The sequence below is a fragment of the Drosophila yakuba genome, chromosome 2R (assembly GCF_016746365.2).
Source record: "Drosophila yakuba strain Tai18E2 chromosome 2R, Prin_Dyak_Tai18E2_2.1, whole genome shotgun sequence".
In the NCBI taxonomy this organism is placed as follows: domain Eukaryota; kingdom Metazoa; phylum Arthropoda; class Insecta; order Diptera; family Drosophilidae; genus Drosophila; species Drosophila yakuba.
Genome location: NC_052528.2, coordinates 585455 through 608433, shown reverse-complemented (window position 1 = coordinate 608433; position 22979 = coordinate 585455). Strand labels below are relative to the sequence as shown.

General features: G+C 50.1%; 2 protein-coding genes and 1 long non-coding RNA gene across 3 annotated transcripts; all 3 read left to right on the top strand.

Annotated features, from left to right (window-relative positions):
- Positions 1 to 3521: 3521 nt before the first annotated feature.
- On the top strand, positions 3522 to 4392 carry LOC120321142. The gene is made up of 2 exons (XM_039372860.2): positions 3522 to 3622; positions 3917 to 4392. Exons 1-2 carry the CDS (start codon positions 3607 to 3609, stop codon positions 4324 to 4326), a joined length of 426 nt encoding a protein of 141 aa, XP_039228794.1. The 5' UTR covers positions 3522 to 3606; the 3' UTR covers positions 4327 to 4392.
- A 6631-nt stretch (positions 4393 to 11023) lies between these two features.
- LOC122319530 lies at positions 11024 to 12055 on the top strand. The gene has a single exon (XM_043206913.1). It carries the CDS (start codon positions 11024 to 11026, stop codon positions 12053 to 12055), a length of 1032 nt encoding a protein of 343 aa, XP_043062848.1.
- Positions 12056 to 16116: 4061 nt separating this feature from the next.
- Positions 16117 to 16618, top strand: LOC120321011. Its single transcript, XR_005560557.2, has 2 exons — positions 16117 to 16176; positions 16237 to 16618. It is a non-coding gene; the product is annotated as an uncharacterized LOC120321011 (long non-coding RNA).
- Positions 16619 to 22979: the final 6361 nt, after the last annotated feature.

The window sequence follows — 22979 nt, the reverse complement described above, 5'->3', positions numbered from 1 at the left end:
CATACAGCTCTCCCATAGTGATGGTGAAAAAGAAGACGGGTCAGTGGCGCTTGTGTGTGGATTTCCGCCAAATAAACGCAAAGTCCGTGAAGGACTTCCAATGATCAACTACATTCTGGATCAACTAAGGGAGGCGAAATACATAAGCAGTCTGGATTTGAAGGACGGGTACTGGCAGATTCCGTTGGCAGCAGCAAGTCGGCAATATACGGCATTTACGGTGCCGGGAAAGGGCCTGTTCCAATGGAAAGTAATGCCGTTCGGACTGCACTCCGCATCGGCAACGTTCCAGCGGGCGTTGGACCAGGTGATAGGACCAGAGATGATGCCACACGCATTTGCGTACTAGGACGACATAATTGTGATCGGACGGACACTACAAGAGCACAAGCGTAACCTGAAGGAGGTGTTCCGGAGGCTGAGGGCGGCAAACCTGAAAGTTAACGCAGATAAGTGCAAGTTCTTTCGAAAGGAGCTACAATACCTGGTCCACCGGGTGACGGATCAGGGCATCGGAACGGATCCGGAGAAGGTAGCGGCAATAGCTCAGCTAAAGCCCCCGGGAAACGTTAAGGAACTGCGACAGTATCTAGGAGTGGCGTCGTGGTACAGACGTTTTGTACCGGATTTTGCAACGTTGGTACAACCACTGAACGCACTCCTAAAGAAGCAAGCAAAATGGGAATGGACTGACGCCCACCAAGAAGCATTCGAGGCCGTCAAAACTAGGTTGGTCGCCGACCCGATCCTGGCATGCCCCGACTTCACACGGACGTTCGTGCTACAGACGGACGCCAGCGACTACGGGCTGGGCGCTATCCTCACACAGCACTCCGAGCAAGGCGAGCGGGTGATATCCTACTCCAGCAGATCGCTGAACGGAGCGGAGAAAAATTATTCTGCAACAGAGAAGGAATGTTTAGCAATAGTGTGGGCTGTCAGGAAATTAAGACCATACCTGGAGGGCTACCATTTCAAAGTGATAACGGATCACATGGCCCTGAAGTGGCTGAACAGCATCGAGAGTCCGTCCGGAAGGATCGCGAGATGGGCATTGGAGCTCCAACAATACGACTTCGAGATTTCGTACAGAAAGGGCCAGCTGAACATCGTCGCGGACGCCCTATCGAGGCAGCCGCTGAAGGAAACGAGCCGCAGGATAACGGAAGAAGGGCAACCGGACGAACAGCACGAGTGCAAGTGGATAGATGGGATGCGGAGGAAAATGAAGCAGGAGCCCCAAAAGTACCCGGACTACCTGGAAGAGGCCGGCCGATTGTATAGGCACATTCCGCACCGGGCAGGACACGAGGATGTGGTGTCATGGAAGCTGTGTGTTCCAACCAGGGAGAGACAGCGCGTCATGGCCGAGAACCACGACATGCCGACGGCGGGACACCTGGGAAGTCGGAAGACTATGGCGAGGGTGGCAGGCAGGTACCACTGGCCAGGAATGCATCGAGACGTCAGGAAATACGTAAGGAATTGCGAGAGCTGCATGAAATACAAGCCCAACCAACTGCAAGCAGCCGGGAAAATGCTGACACAGGTGCCGGAAGAACCGTGGGCCACCGTATGTGCGGACTTTGTGGGCCCATTGCCGAGGTCAAAGCACGGCAATTCGATGCTGCTGGTCCTGGTGGACAGGTTGTCCAAGTGGACCGAGATCGTTCCGATGCGTAGGGCGACCACCGAGACGCTGCGAAAGGCCGTGCGAGAGCGGATAGTGGCCAGGTACGGAGTGCCAAAGGTCATGATCACGGACAACGGAGTCCAGTTCACGAGCAGGGCATTCAAGAGGTTTTTGGAGGAGCTGGGTGTAAAACACCAGCTCACGGCTCCATACACTCCACAAGAAAACCCGACCGAAAGGGCCAACAGGACCGTGAAGACGATGATCGCGCAGTTCACGGGGGCCGATCAGAGGACATGGGACGAGAACTGGCCAGAGCTGCAGTTGGCGGTGAACACGAGCGTGGCAGAAACCACTGGATACTCGCCGGCATTTATAACGCAGGGAAGAGAACCGAGGCTGCCGAATGCGTTGTTCGACGAACAGACGGCCGGAACGGGCAGATGTCCACAGACGCCGGCGGAAAACGCGGGAAAACTGAAGGAGATCTTCGAACTAGTGCGGAGGAACATGGAAAAGGCAGCGCAGGATCAGGCGCGCCACTATAATCTCCGGAGGAGGCCGTGGAAACCCAAGGTGCGCGAAACTGTGTGGGCCAAGGAGCACCACCTATCGAAAGCAGCTGAGGGCTTCGCGGCAAAACTGGCACCGAAGTTCGACGGGCCGTTCAAAATAAAGAAATTCACGTCGCCGGTGATTTGTATTTTGGAACACGCCACAACGAAGAAGACAAAAACGGCTCATATTAGCGATTTGAAGCCGGGAAGCGCGGGCGCCGGCGGGCCAGAGGACAACGAGAGCGACACACCACAATAAAACCCTTTCGCGAAGAAGGGGAGAAGACGATACAGGGTATCGAGAAGTCGGAAGTCGCAGTTAATCACTCACACACACACACACACACAAAAGGCCCGTTGGAGCGCGAGAGCGGGACAGGGAGGGTACACAGCCGGAAAACCGTTAACGGCTAACGCACACAATTGCGAATTCCGTAGGAGGCAGGTGCACGGAGGAGAATCCCGTTACCGGTACAGGCCCCGCGGAATAACGGCGGAAAGGAGTAAATCGAAAACCGAGGTTTCGTCGCGGCGGGAAAAGCTAGAGGCTTTCTTTTAAGATCAAGTCGACACAAGATGAGCAGCAACGCGGAGAACAACCGGGAGGTGAGGGTGACCGGCACCGGGGAACAGCCCGGAGCGATATGGAGGGCGGACTCCGAGTCCTACCTCCAGCTTCTGGCGTCACCTTTGGTGTCGCGATCCCCATCTCCGGTCCAGGAGGACACGGAGGAGGTGCCCGACACGGAGCTGTCGGAGGACGAGGCGATGGAGGCGAATCACGAAGAGCCCGTGGATTACGTGTCCCTCTCCTCAGAGAGCGAGGAGGACGACGGGGGTGAGACCGTCACCCCGGTGGTATCCTCGGAGGGGGACGAAGGAGGCCGGAGAGCGAAGGCGAGGATGGCCTACCGCAGCGTGCGGCGGGCGACACAGGGACACGGTCGGATTCGGCTGGGAGAGGCGATGCCGTCGAAGGACCCGCGGGAGGTGCGCGAGTTCGCGGAGGCACGGATCGCCACGCTGCGGCGGTTCGAGCGGATGGTGGTGGAGCGGAAGGCAGCCGCCGCCAAGGCCGCGTGGGAAAAACGCCTGTCGGAGTGGCAAGAGGAGGAGGAGGCATTGTGGGTGCCCCACGCACCGTCGTTGCCACCACGGCAGCCGCCGTTGCCACCGACACCACCGCCGCCGTCGCAGCCGCCACCGCCACCAACAACGCAGCAGCAGCAGGAGCAGCCGCAGCCGCCGACGCCGGAGCCGCAGCACCCGGAGATGCCGCAGCCACCGACGCCGCGGCCACAGCCGCCACCGCCGCCACCGGCGCAGTCACAGCCGCCACCGCCGCCACCGGCGCAGTCACAGCCACCGACGCAGCAGCAGCCGCAGCCGCCGACACCAGAGCCGCAGCACCCGGGGATGCCGCAGCCACCGACGCCGCAACCGCAGCCGCCGTTGCCGCCGACGCCGCCACCGGCGCAGCCGCAGCCACCACCGCCACCACGCACGCCAACACCGCCGCCAGCAACACCGACGCCGCCGCCGCCGCGCACGCCGACGCCGCCACCCCAGGATGAGGAGGGGCCCCGGTGCGAGCGGCAGCAGTCCTGGGAAGTGGACCAGGCGCACGTCGCGCAGACGCTGCGCACGATCGGCCTGGGCGGCCGCCGGTGGCACCAGCAAACGGTGACCTGGACATGGCCCGCACCGCCGGAGGACACGCCGGAGGCCCGCGTGTGGGAGGAGGTGGGCGCGGTCGGATGGAGGCCGGTGGAGAAGCGGGCGCGCGACCCGCAAGTTCGCGCACGGGTAGAGGTCGGAGACGCGGGAGAGAACCCGGAGAAGGGTCCGTGGGTGTGGCCCATACCACCACCACCGAAGCTCGCGCGGCAGGAGTCGTGCCCCGAGGCAAGACCGCCACCGCAGCGACCATGCCTCCGCAGGCAGCAGTCGCTGGGCGGGAAGCCATGGAAGGAGCTCGAGCGCGCGGAGTGGCCACCCAGAGTGGTCGAGGAGGCCGAGGCCCAGGCGAGAAGAAGCCACAAGGACCGCTGGGCCAAGCTGTTCGTGCTGGACGGCCAGCGGTTCCGGCTGAAGGTGCGTCGCGGCGGGGCCATTCAGGTGTACGTACCCCAATAAATGAAACGAAAACGACATAATGAGAGTTGTGGGTCAGGGGAGGGTAAGGGCACTTTGTTGCTCACAGTAAAAAAATAGGTGCGAGTCATCTGCAGCAGCCAACAGGCACGCGGGCCAGCAATCGGACGCGGGGCCAGGCACGCGGGTCGGCAAATCGACGCGAGGCTGCCGCAGGCGCGGAGACGGCATGCTGGCCTCCAAGGCGCTTGGGTCCAGGGGCAGCCGCCCGGAGCATGGAGGGGCGATCATCGGGGTCCCTGCCAAAGGGCCTCCAGGGCGCCTGTGTCCAGGGCCAGCAACCCTGGAGCATCAAGGGCCATCATATCGTGTGGGAGGAGCTAAAACAAAGAAGAGAGGATGTGTAAATATGGCGGTTTTCTTACAATAAATTCCGTAATCTTACCTCCATTGAGCTGCAACTCCGAAATCCACGTGCCTGGAGAAAATCGAGACGTCAGGAAATACGTAAGGAATTGCGAGAGCTGCATGAAATACAAGCCCAACCAACTGCAAGCAGCCGGGAAAATGCTGACACAGGTGCCGGAAGAACCGTGGGCCACCGTATGTGCGGACTTTGTGGGCCCATTGCCGAGGTCAAAGCACGGCAATTCGATGCTGCTGGTCCTGGTGGACAGGTTGTCCAAGTGGACCGAGATCGTTCCGATGCGTAGGGCGACCACCGAGACGCTGCGAAAGGCCGTGCGAGAGCGGATAGTGGCCAGGTACGGAGTGCCAAAGGTCATGATCACGGACAACGGAGTCCAGTTCACGAGCAGGGCATTCAAGAGGTTTTTGGAGGAGCTGGGTGTAAAACACCAGCTCACGGCTCCATACACTCCACAAGAAAACCCGACCGAAAGGGCCAACAGGACCGTGAAGACGATGATCGCGCAGTTCACGGGGGCCGATCAGAGGACATGGGACGAGAACTGGCCAGAGCTGCAGTTGGCGGTGAACACGAGCGTGGCAGAAACCACTGGATACTCGCCGGCATTTATAACGCAGGGAAGAGAACCGAGGCTGCCGAATGCGTTGTTCGACGAACAGACGGCCGGAACGGGCAGATGTCCACAGACGCCGGCGGAAAACGCGGGAAAACTGAAGGAGATCTTCGAACTAGTGCGGAGGAACATGGAAAAGGCAGCGCAGGATCAGGCGCGCCACTATAATCTCCGGAGGAGGCCGTGGAAACCCAAGGTGCGCGAAACTGTGTGGGCCAAGGAGCACCACCTATCGAAAGCAGCTGAGGGCTTCGCGGCAAAACTGGCACCGAAGTTCGACGGGCCGTTCAAAATAAAGAAATTCACGTCGCCGGTGATTTGTATTTTGGAACACGCCACAACGAAGAAGACAAAAACGGCTCATATTAGCGATTTGAAGCCGGGAAGCGCGGGCGCCGGCGGGCCAGAGGACAACGAGAGCGACACACCACAATAAAACCCTTTCGCGAAGAAGGGGAGAAGACGATACAGGGTATCGAGAAGTCGGAAGTCGCAGTTAATCACTCACACACACACACACACACAAAAGGCCCGTTGGAGCGCGAGAGCGGGACAGGGAGGGTACACAGCCGGAAAACCGTTAACGGCTAACGCACACAATTGCGAATTCCGTAGGAGGCAGGTGCACGGAGGAGAATCCCGTTACCGGTACAGGCCCCGCGGAATAACGGCGGAAAGGAGTAAATCGAAAACCGAGGTTTCGTCGCGGCGGGAAAAGCTAGAGGCTTTCTTTTAAGATCAAGTCGACACAAGATGAGCAGCAACGCGGAGAACAACCGGGAGGTGAGGGTGACCGGCACCGGGGAACAGCCCGGAGCGATATGGAGGGCGGACTCCGAGTCCTACCTCCAGCTTCTGGCGTCACCTTTGGTGTCGCGATCCCCATCTCCGGTCCAGGAGGACACGGAGGAGGTGCCCGACACGGAGCTGTCGGAGGACGAGGCGATGGAGGCGAATCACGAAGAGCCCGTGGATTACGTGTCCCTCTCCTCAGAGAGCGAGGAGGACGACGGGGGTGAGACCGTCACCCCGGTGGTATCCTCGGAGGAGGACGAAGGAGGCCGGAGAGCGAAGGCGAGGATGGCCTACCGCAGCGTGCGGCGGGCGACACAGGGACACGGTCGGATTCGGCTGGGAGAGGCGATGCCGTCGAAGGACCCGCGGGAGGTGCGCGAGTTCGCGGAGGCACGGATCGCCACGCTGCGGCGGTTCGAGCGGATGGTGGTGGAGCGGAAGGCAGCCGCCGCCAAGGCCGCGTGGGAAAAACGCCTGTCGGAGTGGCAAGAGGAGGAGGAGGCATTGTGGGTGCCCCACGCACCGTCGTTGCCACCACGGCAGCCGCCGTTGCCACCGACACCACCGCCGCCGTCGCAGCCGCCACCGCCACCAACAACGCAGCAGCAGCCGCCGACGCCGGAGCCGCAGCACCCGGAGATGCCGCAGCCACCGACGCCGCGGCCACAGCCGCCACCGCCGCCACCGGCGCAGTCACAGCCGCCACCGCCGCCACCGGCGCAGTCACAGCCACCGACGCAGCAGCAGCCGCAGCCGCCGACACCAGAGCCGCAGCACCCGGGGATGCCGCAGCCACCGACGCCGCAACCGCAGCCGCCGTTGCCGCCGACGCCGCCACCGGCGCAGCCGCAGCCACCACCGCCACCACGCACGCCAACACCGCCGCCAGCACCACCGACGCCGCCGCCGCCGCGCACGCCGACGCCGCCACCCCAGGATGAGGAGGGGCCCCGGTGCGAGCGGCAGCAGTCCTGGGAAGTGGACCAGGCGCACGTCGCGCAGACGCTGCGCACGATCGGCCTGGGCGGCCGCCGGTGGCACCAGCAAACGGTGACCTGGACATGGCCCGCACCGCCGGAGGACACGCCGGAGGCCCGCGTGTGGGAGGAGGTGGGCGCGGTCGGATGGAGGCCGGTGGAGAAGCGGGCGCGCGACCCGCAAGTTCGCGCACGGGTAGAGGTCGGAGACGCGGGAGAGAACCCGGAGAAGGGTCCGTGGGTGTGGCCCATACCACCACCACCGAAGCTCGCGCGGCAGGAGTCGTGCCCCGAGGCAAGACCGCCACCGCAGCGACCATGCCTCCGCAGGCAGCAGTCGCTGGGCGGGAAGCCATGGAAGGAGCTCGAGCGCGCGGAGTGGCCACCCAGAGTGGTCGAGGAGGCCGAGGCCCAGGCGAGAAGAAGCCACAAGGACCGCTGGGCCAAGCTGTTCGTGCTGGACGGCCAGCGGTTCCGGCTGAAGGTGCGTCGCGGCGGGGCCATTCAGGTGTACGTACCCCAATAAATGAAACGAAAACGACATAATGAGAGTTGTGGGTCAGGGGAGGGTAAGGGCACTTTGTTGCTCACAGTAAAAAAATAGGTGCGAGTCATCTGCAGCAGCCAACAGGCACGCGGGCCAGCAATCGGACGCGGGGCCAGGCACGCGGGTCGGCAAATCGACGCGAGGCTGCCGCAGGCGCGGAGACGGCATGCTGGCCTCCAAGGCGCTTGGGTCCAGGGGCAGCCGCCCGGAGCATGGAGGGGCGATCATCGGGGTCCCTGCCAAAGGGCCTCCAGGGCGCCTGTGTCCAGGGCCAGCAACCCTGGAGCATCAAGGGCCATCATATCGTGTGGGAGGAGCTAAAACAAAAAAGAGAGGATGTGTAAATATGGCGGTTTTCTTACAATAAATTCCGTAATCTTACCTCCATTGAGCTGCAACTCCGAAATCCACGTGCCTGGAGAAAATCGGGATGGGGGCGCTACGATAATAGCGGTCGATCGATAGTGAGATCGATAGGGAACAACAAATACTGGATTTTAATTTATTTTCAACACGCTGCCACACTATTGGCAGCAATCGGCACGACATCGGAACATCGGAACAGGAAGTGGCAACGCCGGTCGCCAATATCGATAACTCGATCGCGCAATCAGCGATGGGACAATATCGGTAGGAATCGGAGGTGGCAACGCCGGTCGCCAACATCGATAAGTCGATCATGGTGAGTATCGGTGGAGTTGCCAGAGATGCGAGGCGAGGAAGAGGCGGCAAGTTTAAATGCGGAGCTGGTGACGAGAAGCGGATGGCAACAGATACAGGAGGCTGGAGAAGGGCGCAAAGATCAAGATGCCGAGTCGAGACGTCGAACGACAGGGTCTACTAGGCTGAGGCTGCCGGGCTGAGATCAAGGAGGCGCAGGTCGACGTGAGGAGAATGGAACGGTGAGGATCAAGATGCCACGTCGAGATGCTCGAATACGCTGAGACGTAAGGCTGCGATCAGGAAGGCGCAAGGAGGTTCAAGATGCCAAGTCAAGACGCTGAACGACGGGGTCTAATAAGCTGCGACTGCCAGGCTGAGAACAAAGGGCGCAGGGTCGACGAGAGGTGATTGAGGAAGTTGCCCATGCAAGGAGACACCGAAGCAGAGGACCGCCGGAAGCAGCATTCTTTTGAAATCTTCCGAAGAAAGGGGGAGATGTGAGGAGTCTTAAAACTTCCCACAAATCCGGGTGTAGGAGATCGGCATAGCAACAGCGAAGACGGCTGGAATGCGAGAGGAGCCAAGGGCGGTCAGGTCGAACGGTAAATAATGGACCTTGGACCCCGGCAAAGCGGAGAGACCGTGAATTAACGGTACCGCGCTGGACCTTGGACTCGAATCCGCCAAGGGCGTAGAGGTCATACGGTAACGATGCGGACTTTGGACAGGCACAAAGAGGACGCACCGTGAACTAACGGGACATGTTTGGACCTTGTACCCGAGCGAGCCGTGTGCAAAACGGGAAATAACGGGATTCCCGCAGCCGATATAAGGGACGGCGCCGGCGCAGCTCGGGACAGTCAAGAAGAAGTACGCGAGGGCCTTACAGCCAGACAGTCAAGAAGAAGTACGCGAGGGCCTTACAGCCATACGGAAAGCGAAGAAGTACGCGAAGAGTCGATACCGAGTGACAGTGAAACGACGGGAACACAAGTGCGTCAAGCGGGCATCCAGAGTGGATCGCCGCACGTGAAGATCAGCGAGCGAACACAAGGACCTAGCGTGGTCAGAAAGGGACAGTGGAGTCAGTGGTCGCAACGGTGGTTCGGAGGGAAGCGCTAGCTTAACTCGTGGACGATACACCCTGCCCCATAACATCCTAAGCCCCGGTCGAGCCCGCAGGCTATCCTTCGGCGAGGACCTAGCGTAGTCAGAAAGGGACAGTGGAGTCAGTGGTCGCAACGGTGGTTCGGAGGGGAGCGCTAGCTCAACTCGTGGACGATACACCCTGCCCCATAACATCCTAAGCCCCAGGCGAGCCGGTGCGGATCCCCGTCGGCAGCGACGCAGGCGTACGACGGAAGGACGACGAGGGAGCAACGACGTGCATCCAGCGGCGAGGATCACCGAATCCTGGTCAACAAGTGACGATAAATAAAAGTGGTTAAATCTGAGAATCTGTCTTCTTCTTGGTCGGGCAATCACACAAATCATAAATTTGGTGGGACGAACAAACAAAATCTCTGAGCTAGCCGTTGCATTTCGTAGCGAGCCGAGACTTCCTCAAATCAAGAAAGCTCTGTTTCAATTGCCTCAGCCCGGCTCATATGGTGGGCAACTGTACATCGAGGCATACTTGTCGGATCTGCCGCCGTAAGCATCATACTTTGGTTCATGGCTCGTCGCAGCCAATTCAAAATGGCAACAACATTGACACGGCAAGTGTTGGCAGCCGCGATCGACCAGCAGTCTCACATGCGGGATCTTCAATTGGCCACAATCAACCGCTAGCTCGAGAAGGTCATCGCTTGGGAAGCGAGACTCCCGCGGAAAACAACTTTACGCATCATACTCTGGAGAATATTCCGGCGACTGGTTCTCAGACTCTGTTGCCAACCATCCTTGCTGACGTCATCGACGCTTGGGGAAATACTACAACCTGCAGGCTGCTCCTGGACACTGGATCTGCAATAACCTTGGCATCGGAATCATTTGTTCAGTGAATAGGCGTGCGTCAAACGCACGCACGGATTTCTATTCTCGGTCTCGCCGCCAACAGCGCGGGCGTTACCCGAGGACGCGCACATATCAAGCTGCGCTCTCGTCATTCGGGCCAAACTGTCGAATTGGTCTCGTTCATTCTAAACTCGCTGACGTCAGTACTTCCTGCCCAAGTTATTGACACCTCATCCTCTACGTGGAGGCAAATCTGCGAGCTTCCTTTGGCAGACCCAACGTTCTGCACACCTGGAGCAATCGATGTCATTGTTGGATCGGATCAACTTTGGTCTCTATACACAGGAGATCGGAAACACTTTGGTAACGACTTTCCTATCGCTCTCAATACTGTATTTGGTTGGATTCTTGCAGGCTCTTACTCTGCATTCGATGATCACCCTACTTCTGCGGTTACTCATCACGCGGACCTAGACACGATGGTTCGTTCATTCATGGAGATGGACAGCACTCAGCCTAACCAGGCTCTCCTGGACGCCAGCGATCCCGCAGAGCGTCATTTTGCTGCCACACACAAGCGCTCAACGGACGGGGTGTACGTCGTCGAGTATCCCTTCAAGGAGAAGGCACCGCCTATTGATTCGACCTTGCCACAGGCCATCAATCGCTTCTTCTCGCTGGAACGCAAATTTCGTCGGCATCCAGAATAGAAGCAGCAGTACGAAGCCTTCCTGGACGACTACTTGCAACGTGGACATATGGAACAACTGACCTCGGCTCAGGTTGAGGAGTCCCCAGACACCTGCTTCTATTTGCCGCACCACGCTGTCATCAAACTGGACAGTCTGACTACCAAATGTCGTGTAGTTTTTGATGGATCAGGAAAGGACAGCTCTGGAGTATCGCTCAATGACAGACTACATATTGGTCCACCGATTCAACGCGATCTTCTTGGCGTTTGTCTACGCTTCCGGCAGCACCAATATGTTTTATGCGCAGATGTTGAAAAGATGTTTCGAGGCATTAGAATCTTTAAGCCACACACCAATTTTCAGCGCATTGTTTGGCGCAAGACTGAGAATGAACCTCTGCTTCATTTTCGCCTGCTGACGGTTACCTACGGATTGGCACCGTCACCATTTCTGGCTGTTCGAGTTCTAAAGCAACTTGCCGACGATCATGGCCATGAATACCCTGCAGCAGCTCACGCTCTTCTGCACGATGCCTATGTGGACGATATCCCTACAGGCGCCAACACACTCGAGGAGCTTATGATTCTCAAGGACGAGCTTATAGCCCTCTTGGATAAGGCAAAATTCAAGCTACGCAAATGGAGTTCTAATAGTTGGCGTCTTCTGAAATCATTACCAGAGGAAGATAAATGTTTTGAACCTATCCAGCTCCTCAACAAATCAGCTGCGGATTCACCTGTCAAAGTTCTTGGTATCCAATGGAACCCTGGGAAGGACGTTCTGTATCTCAACCTAAAGGGATGCGATGCGACCATTTCTCCGACGAAAAGAGAACTCTTGTCTCAGCTATCAAGAATTTATGATCCGCTTGGACTGGTAGCGCCGGTCACAGTTCTACTCAAGCTAATCTTCCAAGAAAGATGGACAAGTGTCCTGCAGTGGGACGACCCCATTCCTGAAAGTCTACGTACGCGCTGGAGAGCCTTAGTAGAGGAGCACTTACGCAATGCCAAAAACCACGGTATATTGCGTCACCATTTCGAGATGTTCAACTACACGGATTCGCCGACGCATCCTCGCACGCCTACGGTGCGGTAGTTTACGCTCGAGTTGCAGTTGGATGCAGCTTTCAAGTAACTCTAGTTGCCGCCAAAACACGGGTGGCCCCGATCAAGCCCGTATCAATTCCACGTTTGGAGCTAAGCGCTGCGTTACTTCTATCTCGATTGCTGTCTATTGTCAAAGCATCACTAACAATTCCTCTTTTTAGCACGAGCTGCTGGACAGATTCAGAAATTGTGCTACACTGGCTTTCAGCTCCCCCTCGACGGTGGAACACCTACGTCTGCAACCGAATCTACACTCAACTACTACGCCAAGCACCCGATTCTGATACCTAAAGATACACCACTAGCTGGACTGCTGGTTCGACATTTTCATGTCTCCTATCTGCACACTGGAGTTGATGCAACGTTCACCAATCTTCGTCAGCAGTACTGGATTCTGGGAGCCCGCAATCTCGTCAGAAAGGCAGTCTTCCAATGCAAATCCTGTTTTCTTCAACAAAAGGGCACAAGCAACCAGATCATGGGAGAGCTACCAATTCCTCGAGTTCAAGCTAGCCGCTGCTTTCAACACACAGGGCTGGACTACGCTGGACCGATCGCAATCAAGGAATCAAAAGGGAGAACTCCACGCATCGGAAAGGCATGGTTTTCTATTTTCGTGTGCCTCACTACAAAGGCACTTCACATCGAGGTTGTTAGTTAGCTAACTACACAGGCTTTCATCGCAGCCTTTCAACGATTCATTGCCCGCCGAGCGAAGCCTACTGACCTGTATTCGGACAACGGAACTACATTTCATGGAGGCAAGCGAACTTTGGATGACATGAGACGTCTGGCCATTCAACAAGCCAAAGATGAGGAACTAGCAGGATTCTTTGCCAATGAAGGGATTTCTTGGCACTTGGCACCCCCGTCTGCTCCCCATTTTGGAGGGATGTGGAAAGCTGGAGTTCGCTCAATTAAACTCCATATGAAACGGATACTTGGATCAAAGGCTTTAACGTTTTACTGTCCTGACCCAAATTGAAGCTATCCTGAATTCACGCCCGCTGTGCCCAACTGGGGATAATTCTTTGGATCCACTGACGCCTGCTCATTTTTTGACTGGATCTCCGTATACTGCATTGCCTGAACCCTGTCGTCTGGATATGCAAGTCAATCGATTGGAGAGGTGGAACCAGCTGCAAGCCATGGTTCAAGGCTTTTGGAAAAGGTGGCATATGGAATACCTGACATCTCTTCATGAGCGGACAAAGTGGCATCTGGAAACCGAGAATCTGAAGATCGACACACTGGTAGTACTCAAGGAGCCCAATCTACCTCCCTCTAAATGGATTCTTGGCCGCATCACCGCAGTGCACGCAGGAATCGACAACAAGGTCCGAGTCGTTACAGTGAAGACTGCTCACGGATTATTCAAACGCCCAATTGCCAAAATCGCTGTACTGCCTCTCTGCTGAACAACCGTTCAGGGGGGCCGGTATGTTTGGGAACGAGACACCGCGCAAACAAGTCACCCTTTATCTTTGTTTACATTTACATTTGCATTTGTCTGCAGCTGCAGCGGAGCTTATCAGCGGAATCAATGTAATTGTCCGCGAGCTTGCCCAGTACTTTTCCAAACTTCTAACTTCTTCTAACTGTAACTTGTTTACGTCTTATGCTAGTTTAATCGTATGGCGTGAGTACAGCCAAAGCTTAAGTCAGTCACATTTTTGATCTACAAGAAATCGTACGCATCGGTATCGAACTAATTAATATTAAGTGTCGGAAATTAACCAATAAATCAAACTAAACAGTACCACTGGCGGTTTATTTATGAACATGTAGTTTAGGATTCAATATTCCTAGTCGTGTTAGTTGTGAACCCATTTCAATGTCTTCGATATATTCGGTAAAATGTTCAATATTAAATATTAATAGATTCAATTTTTGTTCCTTTTTCAAAGAATTGGACTGGTTGTTAATTATTTCTATGCCATTATTGAGACTGTCAATAACGTGGTTTAGAGTACTGACCTGTACTGTGTCTTGTGATAGAGTCGAAATTTGTTGTTCAATATGTTGTCTGTCGTCTTCGTCTAGTGTGCCAAAAAGATATCTTAATGTGGAACCTACAAAGTTAGCCAGTCCTCGTTTGTTTCGTTTTGAGATGCGTATGCCATTTATTTCTCTTTCCATTTTCTCGGTTAAGTATTTAATTTGTGTGACATTTTTAAATTATTGACATTGTTTAATTATACTATTAAATGTTAAAGGTGATGGGGATTTGTATTATTCCAGATTCAAACAAGATAAATCCTTGATTGTTTTCTATTGGGTTGATTTCGATTGTTCCTGCTGTAGTTTATGTCGCAATACAAGTTATTATGGTGATTATGAATCCGATGATTGGGAGGTGTCGATTTGCTGCAAGTATTTGCTGTCATTAACTTTCTTTTTCTTTTTAAATTTGCTTTTATAATGAATAACGTTTTGAACTCTATTATTTTCGTTATAATGTTTTTCGTCTAATTGTTCTATACTGCCTGTTTTTCTAAAGGGATTCTTTGATTTTGCGCGTGTTAAGGGTGCTTGTCTAAATTTTGTGTCGATTTCGAAATCCTGTCGTTTTTTGTTAAGATTTTTGATTTTCATTTCTTTAATCATCTGGGTATCATAAGTAGGTGTGTCTGCGTAAAGAAGGATGTTGGCCGGTATCTGTCTGGTTGTGTTATGTTTAGTCTTGTGGTTGTATATGTATAAAATGGTTTCCATTCGTGTTTCTTTATTTTCTCTATTGTTTTCAGTATTGATAATTCTGATTTTTTCATTTATGGTTTTATGAAGGCGTTCTATGTCTGCTATTCCTGTTTTACTTGTGGTAATATCTATTTGTATGTCTTCGTTGTTTAGCCAAGTTTTTAGAGAAGTGCTTATAAACGCGGAGTCCTTGTCTGCTTTATTTTTCTGTGGTTTTCCCATGTCGTTAAAAATTCTAGTAAGGGCTCGTTTTGCCTCTAACCAATCTCTACTGTTTGTTTTAATAAGTGAAGCAAATTTTGAATAAACGTCTATACAAGATAAATACTTTTTGTTGTCAATAGCATAAGAGTCAATAACATAAATTTCGCGTGGGTTATTTGTCTCTGGAGTTATTTCGAAAACTAGTTTTGTTGGTCTATGTTCTGTCTTTGCAAGGTTACAGACTTCACAATCATTGATAATGTTTTGAATTAGTTTATTATAATCGGGAAAATAGTGAGTTTCTTTAAATATTCGTATCAATTTAGAATGTTGAGTAATAATGAATTCTTTAAATGCAGGATAAGATTTTATGTTTTTTAACATTATGATACTTTTCAAAATTTTCACGTTACTGGGTTAATGGTTTCTCGATATGCTTTTTGAAAAACTAAAAAGTCTTTTTCGTTTTCCAGGTAAATAACACTGCTATTATTTAAGAAGTATTTAATAAGGATATCTTTTGCCTTTGTCAGGGTCATGTCAGTGTATTTGATGGTCAGTTTTATTTTGGAAAAGTATTTCGTTGTCTCTACTTGGTCTACGCTATCTTTTATAAATTCAATTTGTCTTGCAAAATAGTTTGTCGGTTTTTTTTGTAATTTCAATGTAGGTTTCGTTGCTTTCTGATGAACTGTGTATTGTTGCTGCTGTTGAAATATTTTTTTCTTCGCCTACCATGTTTTCTTCAATTTTGACGCGAGATAAAGCGTCTGCTACATGATTAAGTTTACCTTCTAAATATTTGATTTTGAAATTATATTCACTAAGTCTAATTCGCCAACGTTGTAGTTTTATGTTAGGTTTTTTAATATTACTTAGCCAAACAAGGGGTTTGTGATCGCTCAAAATCTCAAAGGGGACTCCATAAAGATATGGGCGGAAATATTTGGTTGCCCAAACGTTGCTAGTAGTTCTTTTTCAATAGTGCTATAATTTTGTTCATGATCATTTAATGTTTTACTTGCAAAGCTTACTGGCTTATTGTCTTGTGATAACACGGCTCCTATGGCGAAATTGCTAGCGTCAGTAGTGACTTGAAATGTTTTTGTGAAATCAGGGCAAATCAAAATTGGGTCGTTCATTATGAGAACATTCCAAATCTGCGGCCATCACTTATTAAAATGCTGTGGCACTACAATATTCATGGTGAAGTTTTATCCTCCGCCCAACAAATTCAACTGAATGATTACTTTGAAATTCACTCAGAGATAGTCACCAAGCAAAGACGTGGTCACCATGTTTCCTACGAACAACTATGCTCAATGTGTCAACGTCCAGTACTAATGATAGGTACACACTATAATTGTATAATAAGGTTTGAGTGCGGTCATGTATACCATAAACCGTGCACACAAGGTAAATTACAAAAAAATTGTACTGAGTGTTACCTTTGGAACTTAGCCGTGGAGAAATATGTTTAATGCGACATCAGAACCCTGTTATCCTTATAGGGTAATTAAACTTTGTGGCTTGATTTCTTTATAAATCAAACGTGTTTAATAATTTCCCTAATAATTTAAATCTTTTTAGCCTTTAAATTCCCTGACTATTGATAAAACTTTTTCACTAATAAATTTAGTTTCAGCTATTTTTGATTTATTGTTCCATTTATATAATGCTGGGTGGACATGTTATATGTTATTGTACAACGTGCGAGCCTGCGAGGGAGTTTTCTAGCGCAACGAAGCAGCCATGCTCCCGGACTATCTGATACCCGTTACTCAGCTAGTGGGCGTTAGAGTGGACGTGGCAAAAAGTTTTTTGGCAAATCGATAGAAATTTACAAGACTAACAAACATGTGCAAAAATATCAAAACATTTTTTAAAAGAGTGGGCGCATTGTGGGCGTTAGGGTGAGCGTGGCCAAAGCTTTTCTGCAGATCGATACAAATTTACGTAAAGTTTAAGAAAAGTTACTGATGAACTTTGCCAACTATTGAAGTAGAATTTCCATGTGAACGATTGGGGCCATTGGACTTATGTGACACTCTTTTATTGTTGAACTGCATATTCCTTGTTGCTATCAGTCTGATTCAAGGAGCTAGTTGCACCCCTTCTGCTTCAAAATAGTTGTTTCATATGTGAATCTTGTATTCATAAACAGGGTATACGTAACAAACGGCCTGGAAAAATTCAGCAACGGTAAATCGGTCGTGAGTCATTGAGCACAATTAAAACTCTAGAGTTTTGAGGTCGCGTTTTCAAGCATTTTGCAATCGCCTTTCAATTTAGTGGGGTATTAAAGGATTCTAGCTCCTCAATCCCTATTGTCGTTATTCTTCCGTGAGCCAAATTCTGTACGGTTTCATGAAAATTCTCTGAGTTTTGTAAGAGCTTGGTAGTTCTTCTGACTCCCCGGGTTTTTGGCCAACAAATGAGTAATCCATTAACATTTCTTCATCGAACTGCGTTCCGGCTAATGTCCCTTTTGTCGGCGATCATTTTTGACCGTTTAATCTGAACCTTATGTTCTCTCGCACTGGTTTTCTATACGCACCCGATGATGTAGTTTCCAGTTTAAAAGACACTTTTATTCGATGCGAACTTATGGCACTGCGACGCGAAGATGTAACTACTTTGGGTACTTGGACGTTTCTCGTGATCCTTGTTTTCGAAGGTTCTGTCCTTCGTGAGACAATTTAAAAAAAAATTTAAACCACGCCCGTCATCTTAGAACGCGGGTGGTATAAAAATACACCGAGCAGGATAGACAGCTGAGCAAATCTGTCCACAGAACTCTTGGAATACTTCTTACAATCCAGATACCAGGAACAACTTCAGATATAGATATATCAAATATGGCAACGGGAAACAAAACCAACAGAGGAAATATGCACATTATTCGGAGGCAATTATCGTTTGGCCCGAGCATGCGGTAACCCCCTGAATATCCTGCAAGGTATATGGAAAAAATGGCACCGGAGCGATCGAAAGCTATAGCGACCTGGGCAGCTAACTCTAGCTCTGGACTGAATTCAAAGTCCAGTGACATGGGGACTTGGCTGTGTCGGAATTCCAATTCTGATTACGATTGGAAAATGAACGACCAATTGGTAATGAGCAAAATAAGGTATCAAGAGTACAGATTTGTTCAGGGGGTAACGGTATAAGGGGGAATTATAAAGTGAAGAATTTACATAGGAAGAACGTTTTTTTTTTAGACCAAATGGCTTTGCAATAGCTTGGGAAGAGTAGTTCGTAGTTCGAGTAGTTAGAGTAGTGCCACAAGTGGAAACTTAATGCTGTTGCAGGCGCCTTGGGGTGTTCTAAATGGGGTCTTCATGAAGTACAGTATGAAGTACAGATGAAGTATGTATGAAGTACAGAGTATTATGTTCTGACTATAATAGATTCTATCCTATTTTCTCTAATTCTCACTCTCTGCCGTTCTTAAAGCGATCAATACTAACAATATTAACAATCAATTCTAACGTATTTAACAAATTCTTAGATCTTACTAGTATATAAGTTAAGACCAAATATGATAAGAACACACAAGAACCCAAATCTCGATCACGACTCCACCACATGCAGTACATCCGCCACGAGCAGACAGTCAACAAAGTCCCAATAACAACAACAAGCCCAATGCAGCCCAACATAAACCAAGAAATCGCACAACAAACAGCAGCTCAGCAAGAACAGGCACATTGACTCCAGCTACGACGGCAGTGCATCCGCCACGTGCGCCGCATCAGCAGAATGTCTGCACCGGCCAAGTCGTGGGAACGCCATCGACATCGGACACCATCAGCGACAACGGCGCAGCCACAACGGCAGCGGCAAAGCTGCAGCGGCAGCGACGGCTTCGACGACATCAGCGACGTCGGCAGAGAATAGGTTTAATTATTAATTGTAAAACTTAGTCCAGTCAGTTCCAAAATTAACACCAATAAAATCCGACGTGTTCTTTTTTTTAAAAGAAAATTAAAAATATCTTTTAACTGGCGCCCGAACAGGGACCGGTAAACAGAGCCTTCGTCGAATGGATCACGCGTAACGTTAAAGTACCTAAAGCAGCTACAAGTTCGCGTCGCAGTGCCTAAAATATAGCCACAGTGAACACTGACTAATCAACAACTACAAAAAATAAGTAGAAGTGACAAAAAATCGCACAGTGTAAAAGTGCCTTTAAAAAAGAAGCCACAACATCAAGTGCGTCCAGTGAACAAGTGCGAAAGATCCTAAGGTTCAGTTTAACCGGTCTAAGAACTATCGCCGACTCTTCTGTAGTGTCCGTCCGCAGGAGCCTTCGAAGGAACTCAGTGCCACCAAGGGTCCCGAGTCACCCACACCCGAACACCGCTACGTCGCTGCCCAACGTGGGACAAAAAGGATCAAACCCAAGGGGTCATCGAGGGAACGTCGCCGAAAATGTTATTTATCGCGTAAGCTAGAAAAATAAGTTTAAAAACAAACACTACTATACTAACAAGAGGAATTAAAAAAAAGGGAAAGAAAAGTAAATTTAAAAAAAAAAGAAAAAATTAAAACAAGAAAGATAAGAATCTTATGAGAATAATAATCTATTGAAAATAAGTCAAAATAGAATTTAAACAACAATACTTAAAAGAAATATACAATAAGCTTAAATAATTTTAGAAAAAATACATCGATATTCAAAAAGAAAAAACACCCGAAAACCCAAAACATCTATTAGTTGTTGTCCGAAATAAACAAATCCTTAAGCCTTTAACATGTCAAAAGATAGAGAATTGGCAAGTGCATTAGCTGCACTTAATATAGGTACCGATAGCGGGGAACAACCCGGGGGAAGCAGGCCTACGGCCACCAGTACACCGGTAGCTAGCCCAGAGCTAAAACAGGTAATTATGTCTCTCATCAAAGAGGCATTAGCGATTAGGAACAAAATCACCGGCGAGGCCGATGCCGTGTTCGAATCCTATAATACCCCTCTGAACTGGAAGGCGATTGCAAAATGCCTAACGGATCAGTTCGCTGACAAACGCGACCTCAAGACCCTAGAGTACCAATTGTTCTCGATGACTCAAGGACGACTGACCATTGCCGAATTCTATCAGGCCGTTTACTACCAATTATCGCTGATCCTTAATCAAATCAGCGTGCAAGAATTAAAACCTGATAGTGTCCATGCCCTGAAACAAAATTATCGAGAAAAGGCCTTAGATACTTTCATACGGGGATTAAATGGAGACTTGCCCAGACTCTTGGCCATCAAAGAACCCAGAGATCTCGGTCACGCCTTACACTTGTGTGAATTGGTTGACAATCAGGAACAAAGGAACGCGTTCACGCCCAAATTCGGCAGCATGCACCTCCTGTACCTCCTAGGCAAGCGCAGCCGCCTGCCTTTAACAGGTCCATACCAAAGAGATTGCTTACAGCAGACTCTGCGGGAAATTGGAGAGTTTTCAACCCTAGACTATATTATAGTCCAGCTCCCCAACATACGACAGACCCACGCACTACCGGAAATCCGCCGATCTGGCAAACGGGAGCAGCTGACCAACAGAAACGCGGTCAACGACCCCAGTATCCCACAAATCAAAATTATCAGCCAGCACGGCAATTCTATCCGCCTCCGCGTCCAACGGCCCCTAAACCACAACCGAAACCCTTAACAATGGACATCGACGGCTCCATTCGTTCAGGCAACATCAATTACATGAATAGACCCAATGTTAACGACTTCTCTGGGAAACGACCTGCCCCATTAAACGGACCTCCACCTAAAATCGTTAGGCAGTTTCACATTGCCACGGGGGTTCCGAGGGAGTAGAGGGCGACTTTTACTACCTTGACCCCGAGGAACAGACCTATTTCGCTAGCGCCGATTCCGAGGGAATTACGGGCTTGTGTGACCAGCAATCTGAGGAAAACGAACCGGAAAGCGAATCGACTCCCGTCGACGCTTCGGATGTTCATTTTTTAGGTTAAACGGGTCATCTCTGCCATACTTCCAATGCATCATGGAGCAATGCAAATTCAGTGGGAGGACAAACCCCAATAACACACCATACATTTCTCACTCTGTTCAATAACAGAGATAGACCCATCAAATTTTTCTTACTGCCTACACTCAAAACTTTCCACGGCATCCTAGGGAACGACACACTAAAACAACTAAACGCGGTTATTAACGTTAAAAACGATATACTAACATTAAATGGAAACTATAATATCCGAGTGAAACAACTAGTGACTCAATCAGTAAACAACATAAAGCTCAGAATGGAGCACATGTCGAATAGTCAGAAGAATCTTATAAATTCACTCACCCAGAAACATTCGAACTTATTTGCGGACCCAGATGAAAGACTAACTTACACTACCAGAGTAATAGGTGAAATAAGAACATCATCGGATGCACCGGTGTATAGTAAACACTACCCGTACCCAACTTCTTTAAGGCCCGAGGTAGAAAAGCAGATGGGACAATTGCTACAAGACGGCATAATACGACCTTCACGGTCACCATACAACGCACCCGTATGGATAGTCCCCAAAAAAAGCGACGTGTCCGGAGAAAAGAAGTATAGGATAGTCATTGACTATCGAAAACTTAACTCCGTAACTATTTCGGATAGGTACCCTATCCCTGAGATTGGAGAAATAATCGCACAATTGGGTGACAATAAATATTTCTGCGTTCTAGATCTCAAAAGCGGATTCCACCAGATACCGCTTAAAGAAAAGGACATAGAAAAAACTGCGTTCGCAATCAACGGCGGAAAATTCGAATTCACTCGATTACCTTTCGGTTTAAAGAACTCACCGTCTATTTTCCAGAGAGCATTAGACGATATTCTAAGGGAACACGTAGGAAAAATATGCTACGTGTATATCGAAGATATTATCGTCTTTAGTCGGTCCGAAAATGAACATGCCACGCACTTAGATAAGATATTTGCCACATTAGGAAAAGCCAATATGAAAGTGCAGATGGACAAATGTGAATTCTTCAAAGAGGAGGTAAATTTCTTGGGATTCACTATCTTACAAAAAGGCGTCAAAACAAACGCGGATAAAGTTAAAGCAATAGAAAAATTTCCGATCCCCACAACACTAAAGGAACTTAGATCTTTCCTAGGTCTGGCAAGTTACTATAGGCGTTTTATTCGCGACTATGCTAAACTCGCAAAACCACTGACTAACTTATTGAGAGGCGAAAACGGTCGCCTCCCAAAAAATATTTCAAATAAAACATGCTAGCACATGCTAGAAATGCTAGCAATAGTTTGGGCACTTCAGAGCCTACGAATGTACCTTTACGGTACAGCCAAGGTGATAATATACACTGACCACCAACCGTTGACTTTCGCTCTTAGTTCAAAGAACCATAATGGAAAACTTAAAAGATGGAAAAGCTACCTAGAGGAATACAACCACGAGCTAAGATACAAGCCGGGTACCTCTAACGTAGTAGCCGACGCACTTTCCAGAATCCCAACAAACCCCCAAATAAATAGTACAACGGCGACGGTTCATAGCGACGAAAGTTCCTCGCATAATTTGATACTAGTCGAAAATGTCCCCATTAATGTATTCAAAAACCAACTATTTCTCCTGATATCAGAAGAAGAGGAAGAAGTCGTTCGAAATTCCCTTTCCTACTTTTCATAGGCACATAATAAAAAAGAAATCATATTCCGAGGAAGATCTGGTGGATATTCTAAAAAAACACCTAAACCCAAAAATCGTGAACGGGATCTTCACACCCGAACACGTAATGGGCAAAATCCAGAATATTTACCCACAGCACTTTAACAATTACAAAACTAGATACACGCAGAAACAAGTCACGGACGTGAGTTCAGAGAGCGAACAGGATAATATCGTAGCTTCCGAACACATGAGGGCGCATAGAAACGCCATTGAAAATAAAATCCAGATACTAAGCAAGTTTTTTTTTCCTGGCCTTCGAAAAAAAACAGAAGCCACGGCAAAAGCATGCGGGACTTGCAAAA

What these genes read in the sequence shown, in the direction of transcription:
- LOC122319530 (XM_043206913.1), top strand. Translation starts at nt 11,024, where the DNA reads ATGGAACAACTGACCTCGGCTCAGGTTGAGGAGTCCCCAGACACCTGC.